At 34.6% G+C, this 15,401-nt stretch overlaps 2 protein-coding genes across 2 annotated transcripts; one reads left to right on the top strand and one right to left on the bottom strand.

Annotated features, from left to right (window-relative positions):
- Nucleotides 1–5,387: 5,387 nt before the first annotated feature.
- Nucleotides 5,388–6,137, bottom strand: LOC133806729 (uncharacterized). Its single transcript, XM_062244821.1, has one exon. The coding sequence runs from the start codon at nt 6,135–6,137 to the stop codon at nt 5,388–5,390; it is 750 nt and encodes a 249-aa protein (XP_062100805.1).
- Nucleotides 6,138–12,870: 6,733 nt separating this feature from the next.
- On the top strand, nt 12,871–15,102 carry LOC133803560 (NADH dehydrogenase [ubiquinone] 1 beta subcomplex subunit 2). The gene is made up of 4 exons (XM_062241647.1): nt 12,871–13,112; nt 13,763–13,808; nt 13,890–13,943; nt 14,903–15,102. Exons 1-3 carry the CDS (start codon nt 13,009–13,011, stop codon nt 13,941–13,943), a joined length of 204 nt encoding a protein of 67 aa, XP_062097631.1. The 5' UTR covers nt 12,871–13,008; the 3' UTR covers nt 14,903–15,102.
- The last annotated feature ends 299 nt before the right edge of the window (nt 15,103–15,401 follow it).

Below are 15,401 nucleotides of genomic sequence, written 5' to 3' on the forward strand. Positions count from 1 at the left end.
TTTATTTATTTATTATTATCTAACACCATTTATTGTCACATAATTTTCTCTCTCATTAGTTTCTCTTACATTACTTTCTCTCTCATCACTTAATATATCATTATTTTCTCTCTCATCATTTTTTCTCTCTCGTCATTTCCTCTTTCATCACTTTCTCTCTACTCACTTTCTCTCTCTTTACTTTCTTTCTCATCACATTCTCTCTCATTTTTTCTTGGATCTATTTCTCTTCTCAATTTCTATTTCTTCAATTTTTCTCTCCTTACTTTCTCACTTCTTATTTTTCATCATTTTTTTCAAATTATTTTATCTTATTATTTATTACAAATTTTTAAAATATTTTTCTCTGTGTAAATATATTTGTTAATATTTTATTTAAGATTTTAAAAAAATAAAACTAAAAAACACCTCTTGTTTTTTTAAAACTACAAAAACAGTTTTTTGTTCTCATTTTTGAGAACACAACTTTGAAAACAAAAAACAAAAAAATAAAAATTATGATTATGTGTTAAATATTATTATAATAATAATATTTTATAATATTTAAATTTATATTAATATAATTACTAAATATGTAGTCTACCATATTTTTCAATTGGTTTAAAGGTATATTTGTAAGATCTCATTAAATATTTATAAGATTGCATAAAAAAAAGGTTAAACTAACAATCTGTTACATTAGATATAAATAATTTTCTACAAAGTGCATTATGATGTACAAAATTTGAAAAAAAAAATCATCCACTTAAGAGTGAGTTTATTGCCACTTATCCTTTTTCTTTCTCTGTCAGCACCCTGTCTAATTAATTAATCATTAGTAAATATATTATTAAAATAAATTGAAAAAAATCTTCAGTATGAAATAAAAATATGTTTTTTGTAACCCACTTTAAAAATATTTAATTTATTACTCATATATTATCAATTGTAAAAATGGGTAATAATGTTATTTACAAATCAATTATTTGTAATAAATTGTTTTAAAGATTGTTGGCATAAGGTACACTAAAGTGTCAAACATCTTCCGACGTGATATATCACTATGAGTATAATTTAACATCGAGCCTCATTATTAACTTATATCAATAGTGATATAGAATGTTAGATACTCTAAATACTCTTTTAACTATTCTTTTTATAAAAATATTAAAAACATGTTAAAAGGGAAATATTATAAATGGGGTATGTCGTAGGGCATTTTCTATTTTTGACATTTGAAAAAATTATAACCCAATTTTTTTTTATGATCGTGTATATTATAGTTATAGCAGACATCTCACTAATTTTCGAAAAATTCTGAATAATTTATAGTACCCAAATTAGATTTCAAACAATATGTTTTCCATGTGTATAAAAAATCTTAGTCACACGCGCAATTAATAATTAAGGATAGACTGAGAAAAATAAAAGTGTTGCTATTTAACACGTTGATTTTTAATGTGACTAACACCACATGAGGTTCAACCTGTGATTAATTAGGAATACCCCATAATATTTATCAAATTAAAAAGTATAAAATTTGATATTAGATTGAACTAATAGCAATATAATACATCTTGTGTGGTTGGTCAACAGTCATGCCCTTAGCAATATAGGAAAATAATTGGTCAGTTTTTGCATTGTATCAAGGTTTGAACTTTGAATTGTTGACTGTTGTTTTGGATATTTCTGGTATTGGCTCACTTCACCGGCCAATGGAAATTTGATAAATATGTTTAATAATAATAACGTATACAATATTAATTTGGGATTTTTATATATTTTGTGGGTATACAAGCCTTTCAGCTTTTCATTTATACCAATTCTGTTGTGGCTGCTGTGCTACACTTGTGTTGCATGCAACCATACCAGAATTAATCTCTTGAAACATAAAAGTTATTTTTGTATAATTTTTCTTTGATATAATATTTCATTCACTTTAATGCGAATTAATAAGGTCACTTGACTCATTTTATTCAAGTCAAATCTTGGAAATGTTTACATCGTTTCTTTCATGTGACTTAAATGTACTCTCCATTTAAATGGAAAAAAATATTAGAGAAATTAAAAAAAGTTATCACAGTTTTACCGATAATAATATGTTTATGGGAGATTCTAATATAGTGGTTTCAAAGAGAGCTTATCGATGTTCATATATGTATTATGGATCCATGAATAGTTTTCAGCATGATTTTTTTTATGACTGTGTATTTTGTAGTTATTTAGAGCAATTTGTAAATTTTTTAAAAATTTCAAATAATTTACAGTGCCGAAAACTAAATTCAAAATAAGTTGTTACATGCTTAGCTAATTTTTTATGCGCAAATTTGTTCAAAAACTTATCTATAGAAAATTTGTTATCTTAAGATATTGATTAGTCTTTTTTTTTTTATGAAAAGGAAAATTATATTGAACCAGCAAACAATTACAACCCAACTCACAGGGAGCTCAAAAAACCAATCAGATTACAAGTGACATATAAACTCTAACATAGCCTTCTCTTTTTTCACAAAATGCTTCCTAGAAATGCTTAACAATCTGGCCTTTAGGCAAGAGTTAATCAAGTGATCAACTTCAGGAACTGACATAGGAGAAGATCTAAAGATACGAGAATTTCGATTTAGCCAAATAAAATACACTGATGTAGCAAGAGCTGCTGCTGCAATTTTTTGCACTAGACCTTTCGGTCTCCCAACCATCCACAGGAGCCAATCAGCAAACTTGGCAGGCCAAATAGCTTCTCTCAGCCAAGATTCAACGCTGTGCAGAATTTGTTTAGAATAGACACAGTCAAAGAACAAATGAGCATAAGTCTCCAACTCTAACTCACAAACAGGGCACAAGGAAGAGTCAAGTCGAATATGGCAATGCACAAGCTTGTCCCGAGTAAGCAAATGACAATGAACTGATTGCCATAATATGAATCTGTGTTAAGGAATAGAGAGATTGCACCAAACAACATTAGCAAAGGTAACATTTTCCTGTTTCAGCAAAAAATTATATAATAAGCTCAAATTGATCTTCCTGTTGGTAACCGCAGCCTCTAAATCATCATTGGATAAGAAAGATTTCAGTTTAACCAATTTCCTCCAATACCAGCTCACATCAACCTTGAGATTGTACTCCCAATAATTCTGCCCTTTGAGATAAAGATCATCAACCCATTTAACCCAAAGCAGATCTTGCTTGGAAAAAAGCGCCCAAACATACTTAGCTAACAAAAATTTATTCCATTTGGTACCTTCCTTAAACCCAATGTCTCCCAATCTCTTCGGTAAACAGACTTGGTCCCAAGCAGTAAAATGCAATTTGTTTCTATTGTCTTTAGAACCCCATAAAAAATTTCTGCATAGACGCTCAATATCACGAGTGACACTTTGCAGAAGAAGAAAGATACTCATCCAATAGGACCTGATGCGTAACAACATAGAATGTATTAGCTGAGCTTGGCCAGCAAAGGAAAGATGACGACTATTCCACGAATGGAGCCTAAGTTGGATCTTTTTAATGATTAACCCACAGTCACCAGCCTTCCATTTAGTAGGACGGAGAGGGATCCCGAGATATCTTAGAGGAAATGAACCCTCCGCAATATTCAGATTGTCCAAAATGCTCTTATTATCCTCATCGTTCAAACCACCAAAATAGACATGAGATTTAGTCATATTAGCTGGAAGTCCAGATGCTTGACTAACACAAAGTGAAACCCTCTTGAAGAATTTGGACCAACCTAAGAGACCCTTTGCAAAAAATCACAAGGTCGTCCGCAAAACAAAGACTAACAAGTTTCAACTTCTTACAATGGGGATGAAATCTGAAATCCTTTTTATGAGATGCTTGAATAAGAAGTTTAGTGAGGTATTCCATAACTAGCACAAACAGTAAGGGAGAAATAGGATCCCCTTGTCTTAGCCCTTTCCTACCAATAAATTCCCCTTGCAATCTACCATTCATCATAAGAGAGTAAGAAGTGCCCTTCAAACAAACCATAATCCAATGGATAAATCGGCTAGGAAAACAGTAAACTCTCAGAATATCCTCAAAAAACAATCAATCAATAGTGTCATACGCCTTGCTAAGATCAATCTTCGTCACACACCGAGGGGAAATATTTTTCCTCTTGTAGCCTTTAATTAGATCCTGAAAAATGAGAATGTTGTGAGCCAACGAACGATTTTTTCCAAAAGCTCCTTGATTCTGATTAACTAATAGCGGCAGCACCCTAGCCAACCTCATACAGAGCATTTTTGAAATACACTTGTAAAGCGTATTACTGTTATATTATTTTATAATATAATGTAATATTATATTATTTTATAATATAATGTTTTAGATTAAATAAATGTGACATAGAGTGTCACATATTGTAACATATAAAAGAGAGTTACATTATTTGGATATATGTGAAATATCCAAACATGTAACATATTTGGTGTTACAAATTCATCACAAATTTGTAACTCCTAAAATATCACCCATTATTGTGTAGATTTGTTGTTACACAATATTGAGATGAATTTCTTAAAGCCATATGAGAAATGGCTGATAGAGATGTGATTTTAACTCCCATATTGTGTATGGAAGTTACAAAATCAAGTGGGAATAAATTGGAACGTTTTGGAAAAAACTTAAAAAATTAGTTGCTGAAACTGACCAAGGGTCACGGTGCTTGAAACAAGCGTCGCGGCTCTAGTGGCTGACAGATTCATACTAATTCAGTTTTTATCCAATTTTGAACGTTTCCAACAGCCAAGTAACTCCCAAATCTTTATTTTAATTCCATAAAACACCCAATTAATCATTGGTAACAGCCATGGGGGTTGGTGGAATTTGAAATTCAAAGGGTGTCTCTAAACTCTATAAATAGGAGCCTAATGCTCACTTGTAAGACACACCATTTTCTATCCACTAGAGCACTTGGCTAGAAACACCTTGAGGCTTTATTATTCCAGAAAGAATTTCCAAAATCTGTGAGAGATCCCTTAGTGCTTGAGTTAGGGGGAAATAAACTTTTGGACAAAGGTTTCAAACCTTGTTCAAGTTGGTGATCCCCAATACTCTTCACTTTGGTTGTGTGAGTGAGAGTTCTTTGTTCATTGTTCTTATTCTTGTTCTTTTATTCTATTGTTTTTCTTTTCTTCTATTATTCACTCTTTTACATGTATCTTTTGTTTTAGAGTTGTAATCTCATCTATATATTTTCATTATACTACTTCTAGTTTATTTGTATATTTTGTCTTAGAGTTGTATTTTCTATTTCTATCATCTTCTACCTCTTTCTTTATATTTACATGTATCTTTTGTCATAGAGTTGTAACACTTTTTAATCAATCAATATTTATTTGTAATATATTGTCTAGAGTTGTAATATTATCTTACCATTTCCATTGAGGCAAAACAATATTTTCCTAACAATTACAGCACGCAATTGATCTGAAATCCACTGCTCTAGTAGAAGTCTCCACTTTAGGAATAAGAGAGAGGGTAGTTTTATTTAGTTCCGCGGGAAGCTCACCATGATAAAAAAACCCCAATATTGCATCAGCTATTTCATCTCCTAAGTCTTTCCACATTACTTTAAAGAAGCCCGAGCAAAATTCATCAAGACTCGGGCTCTTAACAGAGCTAATACTGAAAAGAACTGATTTCACATCCTTCTTGGTAAACAGTTTAATTAAACTCAATTGATGATCCAAACTCAAAGTATCACCATGAATAAAGCAGTATTTCTGAATTTGAAAGGAGGTCAAACTAGGACTACCCATGATACTTCTAAAATGATTCAAGAAATGAGCAACAACAACCTCAAACTTATCATTTATCTGACCTTTATCATCCAAAAAAGATGTGATCCGATTAGCAGCTTTTCTCTGCTTAAGACTAGCATGAAAATATGCAGAATTTTGGTCTCCAAAACGAAGCCAGGTGATCTTGCTTCTTTGCCGAAGAAAACTTTCATAGATTCTAGAATGATGAGAAAAATTCAAACAGGCAGTCCTTTCAGCAAGTTGAAGCTTAGCTAAATGAGGATTTTGTTGAAGGTTACACTGAGTTTTTTGATAGTGATCCCTAGCTGCTGAATAGTTGTGAATGACATCACCAACCTCCCTTTTATTGAACCGATGAAGGACATGCTTGAGCCTATCCAATTGTCTCATAATTCTCACTAAACCATGAGCATGTAAAGGCTTGGACTAGCTATTGAGCACAGTATCTCTGAAGTCAGTATGCTCAGCCCACATGTTATAAAATCTAAATGGTTTAATCCCTGAAATCAAATCATGCATAGATTTAATGATACAGCAACAATGGTCAGATAAAATATCCCAGTTAGTCAAGGCTTCAGACCGTGGAAAAAGATCCACCCAATCTTCATTTTTGAAAAAATTCTGGCCTCAGCTTCTTGCTTATTCGACCAACTGTAATGAGAACCAATTGTGTGTAATGCATCTGCCATATCAAGAGCCCTCCACCTTTGAGCATCTGCCATTTCCAATTCAGTAATTGCACGCCCACTAATACGATCATCAAAATCAAAAGTTGCATTAAAGTCCCCAACCAGGAGCCAAGGTGTGACAGTCAGAATCCTGTGATCCGCATGGGGAAAGATCGGGTAAGAGCTGTGCAATCCCACATCGGCTGGGGAAGGTCAAGTGTAATGATTATGAGACTATGTAGGTATGGGCCTACACAGTTGAAGAATGCTTAAATAGATTGATGGGTACTACCTATGCCAACAAGATGCATATTCTTTTCGGTGGCCCATCACTTGAGAACTCCAAAGTTAAGCGTGCTTGACCTAGAGTAATCTCAAGATGGGTGACCTCCTGCGAAGTTTTCCCAGGAAGCGTGCGAGTGAGGACAAAGTACGCTGGAAAGACTCGTGTTGGTTTGTAGGGTCAGTCGTCATTCCGGGAGGCAGCCATAGTGACGTGGGGCGTTACACAAGGTTTCACAGGGAAATTCAGTAAAGCTAAAGCCTACCATAAATCTTGTCGCTCCTCAATCGCATTCCTCCCATACACGAAAGATACACAGAATTCCTTACCTGTGCCCAAAGACTTCACTCGACGGTGAACAAATTGATCACTCTCCTGAAGCACAGTAACAGAAACAAACCCAGATTGCCAAACCAGAAGAATTCTACCTTCAATAGTCGGACCAGTAAACCAATTCCAGCCAACAAAAACATTCATCATCATCTCCTCAATCTTATTACCCCGAAGCTTGTTTTCAAGAAACGCTCCTAAACCAACTTTATTTAAACGACAAAAATCAAGAAGGGATCTCTGTTTATCCCTTTTATTCAAACCCCTGACATTCCAGCTAAGTATGTTGCAATCCTCCATTGAAAATATTTGTAGAAGACAGACCCAAATTTGTAACCTCCATTATCCGATCTTGTAAGACACTATGTGTATTCTTCATCAAATTCTGAGATGTTGGAGCATTTTGTTTAACTCCCCCGTGACGTTTAGGAGTAATCCAATTCGAATCCTGCCCAGTTTTGGTAACACAGACCTCCTGTGGAGCAGACTTCGAAGTATCATCTTGGATTATACCACTATCAGATTCCTTTGGACAAGAGGCAGTAGACGATTCAGCAATGGACTGATCTACCACATCTTCAGATTGCACTAGACCTTGCTTCATCTTTTTTTTCCTCCACACAACTCCCTAGTTTCGGACACAATTAGTTGCAGTGTGACCAAGAATTTTACAGACTTGACATTGAGTAGGCAACCATTCATATTCCAGAAGTTTTTCCATCAATTGACCTCTCTCATTAAGGAAACAAATTATTTTAGGAACATGATCTGAAATCTCCACATCCACTAAAACCCTTGCAAACTTCACCATTGATCTATCCTTAGTAATCTTATCAACCAGCATCGGTGTGCCTATGGTACTAACAAGGGCACTCAAACATATAACTCCTCAGTATTGCAGCCCAAGACCAGGTAGTCTAACCCAAACAGGAACAAATTTCACTAACCTAAAAGTGTCTAAATCAGTGGACCACAGTCTCAGTATAACTGGCTTCCTATCAAAGTGCACTACCCCAGCTTCCAAAACCATGTCTCGTGTAGCTTCATCCCTAAATTTCACAATTGTATAGTCGGCATTCATTCGAGTTATCCATTCAATACCCAGTTTTCCCCATAATCTTTTTATAAATCCTTCAAATACTACAAATGGGGGGTTGGCTACAAGGACGATACAAACCATCGCTGAATTCTAGAAAGAAGCTTCCACTTCTATCTCCTCCACAACCACTTGAGCAATCAATTCCCCATCTCGCAACAATGGTTCCTCATAAGTCAGGAGAGTACCACTCTGGTGAGGCATTGCTTCCCGAAACTGGGACCATTTGTCCTTGGCCAGGTTTTGAAAATCTCTCGAATCAGCATTCTTGTAACGCCCCAACTCCAGGGACCGTTACGGTGCACCTTGCAAACAGTGCTAAACTCACTAATCGAGTCATTTTGTCATAAACGTGTAACTAAGTATGATTAATGGTTTAGGGATTAAAAATTTTGGTTAAGATTTAACGTTTCACTAGAACGTTTAATATATACATTGAGATCCCAAAAATATAATTTAAAGGTCTATTACAAGAAAATATTTACAACCAGCTGATCTAAGCGGCAAAACAGGGTTCAGCCCTGGTTCCTTTTCTTCAAACCTCGGCCGTGGCGGTCGAGCAGCTGCATATGTACACATCGTCACCTAAGCTCTCCAACTCAAGGATGGTCCAACTTTCTTTTGCCTTTACCTGCACCACAAAGCACCCGTGAGCCGAAGCCCAGCAAGAAAACTCATATGCTCATAAACAGTCATATCATGTCATATCATGATATCAAATCATATCTTGCATGCTTAGCAAACATAGCTTTATTCAAGCACGCAGACAAGTTCAAACAATGCTGGGGTATCCAGGATAAGAAATCCTGCCCTTCTGATTGGATGACTATCAAGTCAATCCTAATCAAATGAGTGAATATCACTTTGAGGTTCTAGAAAACCATACTGGGTGACTGACAAGCAAGTCACTAATTTAAACAGAAGAGTGGCTGCTAGGTAAGCCACTAGCCTTTCAGATGAGTGACTGATAGGTAAGTCACACAAGCACTTTTAGTTTTCATCGAACTTAAGGTCAGTCCGGCATTAATGCTCTTGTTGAGTCATCTAATGCAGAATGTCGATTAGATCTAATCTTTTATCGGCCCTGCGTTCATGACGCTTATGCCGTTACTGGCTCCCAGGTCGGTAACACACGACCAATGCCAAATCTGAGTGATCAGGGTCATGCACAAGTAAGCAATGCTACCAAACATATATCATATGTCTAATATCCAAATACAGGGCATTCAACATGCTTACTTAACAATTACTAGCACAATTAAGATCATGCATACACACAGAGGCTCAAGCTCTGAACAATCTCATATTCAATATTCATGGCATGCCCTAATCACATGTTTCTCGTGCACCACATGCATCATATTTAAACATCCAACATGCATCACGAACAATCATGCATGTCACATATGGGGTGCAGTTTTCTTACCTCGGGTTTGAGCAAGAATTAGTAAACAAACGACCCTTGAGAACGATCAATCCTTTGATCCTTTAGCGGTCACATATCCATAACCAAATATGGAATCCCATCAATAAAATAAATCATAGAAAGGTTTATAATCTAAAACCACACTCCCGGGATCCATTCCGCACTCTCGGGACTCTTAATCTACCCAAACGGGGTAAAGGAACCAACCCCCGAGCCTTAAAAGTCATCCCGAGCCCTAAAAATAGGTTGCTGGAAAATGCACTAGCGCTGGGGCGCTGCCCCAAAGCCAGAGAGCTCCAGAATGAGCCCTGCCTAGCGCTGGGGCGCTGCCCCAAAGCCAGAGAGCTCCAGAATGAGCCCTGCCTAGCGCTGGGGCGCCATCAGCAAACCAGAGAGAATTCTGGTCTTCTCCCCTGCGATTTCCCTCTGAAACCACGTCTACAAACCAATCCCAAACATCATCAAAACATCAAATTCAACCCCAAACCTCATCTACATCACACCCTCATCAAAACCCAAGCAATCTTACACAAGAACTTCCATGAATTCTCACAACTAACACCTCAAATTCCCAACTGAAAACTAACTTGTAAAACAGGGTAAAGCTTAAGTTCATAGATGAAACCTTACCTCAAGTTGGATTTGAGTCCTCTTCAAGGATTGAACTAAGTTCCTAAGCTCCCACCTTTGATCTCCTAGCTTGGTTCTTTAAGTTGGCTTCAAAAATTGAAAGGAAGAAGGAGGGAAGAACATGTACGGGAGGGAGAGAAAGAGATGAGGATGATGCTCTATTTTTACACTTCCACAGCCTTCTAAACTCAAAGGGCTGATATATATCTTAGGGGTGAAAAGACCATTTTTCCACTAGGTCCAATAAAGGCTTCTAAAGATTCCCAAGGGTAAAATCATCATTTCCCGCCTATCTCGTTAATTATAATTAACACCCTCCAATTCCCGTTATTTTCAATATTCTCAAATACCAATAATTCACATCCCGTTACCCTTTAATTCCCGGCAACGTTCTAATCACCAAATTACCCCGAGACTCATTCCGAGCCCCGAACTTAATCCCGTAATGACTAGACCGAAAACTTGCATTCCATGATCGTCTCATGCCGAATGGCTCGAACCGATCCACATATAGTGTGGTATTATTTAAAATTCACCCACATGCATGAAAATACACAATCACGCCCTCAACGGGCCAAATTACCAAAATGCCCTTATAATTAAAAATGAACCCACATGCATGCATTTACCATCATATAATAATATAATTCACATAAACATGCATATAATCATTAAATATCATAATAAATAAATTATTGCCATCCCGATCTCCTAATCAAGGTCCTAAACCTTATTAGGAAATTTGGGGCATTACAATTCTCCTCACTCCATTTCGAGACCAAAGCCCTTATTACCAGGATTTACATCATGCACTTCCGAAACTTGTCTTTCCCCAATCTCAGGAAATACCGTCACTGAATCAGTGAAAACGTCCTCCATAACAATCGGTACATCTTCCTCAACACCGACCAAACCCTCCTCACTTGTGATCTTGGCTGAAGAGATCTCAGCCACCGGAGATCAAATGCCAGGCTTCTGAATCACTTTCTTGCGTCTTGCCATGGAGAGAAAAGAGAGCAAATCGCACGCCCTGTGAAACTAATTAAAAATTGATTAATCGTTTTTCAGTTATATTATGATGCCTTATTATTTAAGATACTTTTTTGTTATCTTCAAGCCTATTTCAAAAACTAATGAGTGGTCGTATAGTAATACATATTACCATATAGCTTATTAGTAAAATTTATTTTAGTATACTATATAGTAGCTTTTGAATGAAAAATGTTAATACACTTTTTAGTAACTAGTGTAATTTTCATGTGAGTAATAGTAGTTTCTTTTACAAACCAAACAGAAAATAAACTTAAAATTTACTTTCAAATTATAATTAAAATACACATTGTGTATTTCTAGAAAATTAGTTATCTTAAGATAGCTAAGTTTCTACAAATATGTTTTGGAGGTAACCAAAATGCATATGAAATAAATATGATATAAAAATGTAGTTTTTTTTATGAAAAGGTAGCAAATTGGTATCTTATTAGTATTATAAGTAACCAAAATGTTACTTTTAAAAACCCAGAAAAATGAGAAAATTTGTGCAACGAGATTGGTGTATCTTTTTCTGTGTTGAGCTAACAATTTTTTTTTTAGTTTCAAGTAGTATTTCTTTGAATTAAAGTATACTTGGATAATGTGGCTAGATACATTTATAAATAAAATTTCCTAAGTGAATTTTGTAAATAAATTTTGAAAAACAAACTGTATTGTAAACATTACCTAATCAAACTCAAGTATGAAGATAATCATTAACTCTATGTTTGGTAGAGGAGAAAAATGAGAGGAAAAAAAAATACGGAAGAAAAGTGGACTGAGAACAAAATTTGAAGTTGTTTGGTAAGAGAGAAAAAATGTGATAAATGAAAATCGGAGGGAATAATATTAATGGGACCCACCAAAAAATTTCTCCCCTAACATGGAGAGAAAAGTGAATGAAAAAGCTTTTATAAAGTTACAAAGTAAAAATTTACAAAAATAACCTTCATTTAAAACAAAATAAAATTAATAATGAGTAAAATAGTAAAAAACATAAATATACAAATTTCTTTCATTTCATTTTTGATGGGTAAGTACCCATTTGGTATTTTGTATTTTTGCAAAATATCATTTTGGTACCTTTTGTTTATAAATAATGCTTATTTAGTACCTTGTATTTTGAAATCATACATATTTGGTACCCTATATTTTAAAATCATATATATTTGGTACTCTGTATTTTAATATTGTACATATTTAGTACCATAAACTCAAATTTAATTAATAAAATTTTACCAATTTAATTAAATTACTCTCAAGCATACGAGCTACAAATTATATATAACTGCTGACAGTTTGGTCATATTGACAAAATTTTATCAATTAGGATACCAAATATCTATGTTTTCAAAATCCAGAATATTATATGAGCATTATTAAAAACAGAAAATACCAAAATAATACTTTATAAAAACAAAAGATACCACCAACTCAGTAAATTCCCTTCATTTTTCGTCCCAATACCAAATAACTTAAATAGAAAATAGTTTTCTTAGGTAAGTCCCAAACAATGTCGTCTAGCAGTTGTACCGGGCCAAGACATGGTTGGGCCAGATGGGCTTGAACAATAGAAAGCCCAGAATTGAGAAAAGGTGATCATAATCTAGTGCGATAACTTTATGTGAGTCTATAAGTAACAAGATCGTACAGTGAGTGTTTGGACATCTAACGGCTAATAAGCGACTTAAATATCCCCAAATTAAAGACTCGAGACTCGATCGACTTACCCTTCTTCTGAGAATTGATTCCGACTTGGGCTTGTTTGGGGAGAAGGAAAAAGAGAGAGAAAAGCAATGGGAGGTGGCCATGGACAAGGCACGACCTACAAGGGCTTAACGATGTACCCACCTAAGCGGTGGCACGTAGTTACTGGCAAGGGCATGTGTGCTATGATGTGGTAACCCTAAATTCCGACTTCGTTTCTCTTAATTTTGTTCGTTTTCTTCGATTTCCGATTTTGATAGTCATTTAATTGCAATTGCTTAGCAGTTCGATCAATAGTAGTAACCCCAAAATCAAGCATTTATTTTGGTGTTTTTAATTTCTGAATTGTTACGTATATAAATATATATATATATTTATAGATCTGTTTCACTTACTGTATTGGATAATCTACGCTGATTTGGGGTTTATGCGATGTATTCTGTGAGGTCATCGTTCACTTAGCTACAGTATTAAGTTTTTCAGGATTAGAAGTGTGACATTGACCAACACGAAGAAATTGGGATTTTCCGAAATGCAGATTTTTTTAAAAATATTTTTGAAGAAAGGTTTTTTGAGCTGAAACATGGAGGCTTAATTTAGTGGTTTAAAATTGAATGGTGTTTCTCATGTTTTGGATTGGGTTGTTGGTGACAAGTGTTGTTCCATATCATTTGCCACTGTGCGTGGTCAGCATGTTATTTTAACTTAATTCAATGGTTTTGATGGGAAAATGGAGTGGAATGTTAATAGTAATTAGTGTTCATGGGTCTTCTTGTAGTTTTGATTTCATAGTGATGTTGAGTTTTCCACTTCCTTAATGAAGAGTTCCATATAATTCTCCAGGTTTTGGGTTCTGTACAGAGCCAAGCAAGATGGCCCTGTAGTCTTGGTAAGTTTGTATAATGTCTCTGGATTTTCTGTTTTGAAACTTAAATGTCTTTTCTTGTAACTTTCATATATTTTTTAATAGGGTTGGAGACATCCTTGGGAGGGCCATGGTGACCACGGGCATGATGAGCATTAGGTATTCCTTCTTATTTTATCTACTCCTTTCTATGATTGGTTTCTCTCCTACACTGGTTATTTGCAATTCAAGGTGTTCAAGAGGTTCCATGATTCAAAGGGGTTATTGCTTCTTTTAGTTTTAGGAATTTTCTATGTTTTCGGATGGTAGATTTTTTGTTTTGAAAATGGCTTATTATTGTTTTGGAAAGTTCCAATAGAGAATTACTTTCACTACCCGTTTACATTCTGCAAGGATGTTAGGGTTTTGCTGCTATTAAATCAACATAATCACATTTTTGACTTGAAGAATTTGTTTGTATTATGCGTGTGAATACATATAAAAATCATATATAAATATTATGTTTTAGGATTTAGATTCTAAAGGGTGATAGATACTATAAATGTCTAGTCAGAATCAGTTATTTCGGTGTACGATTTGTCACTTGAAGAGTTAGTATATTATCACTTTTCTAATTTAGCATTGGAACTTGAAAACTTAAGTTCATATGCTAGTCACTCGTCATTCTTGAATTGGCTTTGAATAAACTTTTAGAAGGGAGTTGGTCATACAATAGGATTGATGATAGCTACTTCTTCATCTTTCATTATTGATATTTTTTTTTTTGGTTTCTGTTATATTTTTTAATGATAAGAAAAGTTGTAGAGGGTATTTGTGTGGTTAACTCATGTGTACATGCATATGGTTTGTTCTAATGCTACTCTTTTTACCCAAGAGGATAGCTCAAATGGTCACAATCATGTGGCTTGTTCCCACAAAGTGTGATGCTTGAGTCCTTCTTGGGCAACTGCTTTGCGATTATTGTAGCGTTAAATGAAGAGCCTAGTTTCAAAAATGGTATATTTGCCCCAAAATTCCTTTCTAAGAGTTGGCAATCAAAATTGACCATAGATGTTTATTGCAATCGTTTATTTCACAGGATGGCGACTAAGCATTATCTTATCGTATTTCTTTTGCAGGCAATTCTGAATAAAGTGCGTGTGAAGTGAAATCACAAGGGCTTTGTTCATAGATGTCTTTTTGGAACTTCTTTGTTATAAGTTCAATAAAATGAATTGTTTATAAAGGCCTATGCTTTTGGAAACCAAACTCCTTTGAGATCGTTTGCTTGTTATGCTTTTATTAAAACACTCGTGGAGTTGAATTCGCAATTTAATCATTGTGCTGGTCTTTTTCCTTTCTAATTTTTCACTAGGGCAGAAATAGGGAAGGAAAAGTGAGGTTTGAGTGAGTTATATCAAACTTAACCTCTAAATTAGAGGGCAAAAGCCAAATCCTTATAGATTTCTTAAAAAATGGCTACCTTCAAATCCCCAGTAGAAGTATACAGCCTATATATGTACATTTATATTTTATAAGTAATGATTAAAAAAAATTATATAATTTATGATAATTAATTAATGTTAATATACCCTAATAATAAGATAGGAGCAAAGAAAAGAGTAGAAACACTTTATT

The sequence above is a fragment of the Humulus lupulus genome, chromosome X, assembly GCF_963169125.1.
Source record: "Humulus lupulus chromosome X, drHumLupu1.1, whole genome shotgun sequence".
In the NCBI taxonomy this organism is placed as follows: Eukaryota; Viridiplantae; Streptophyta; class Magnoliopsida; order Rosales; family Cannabaceae; genus Humulus; species Humulus lupulus.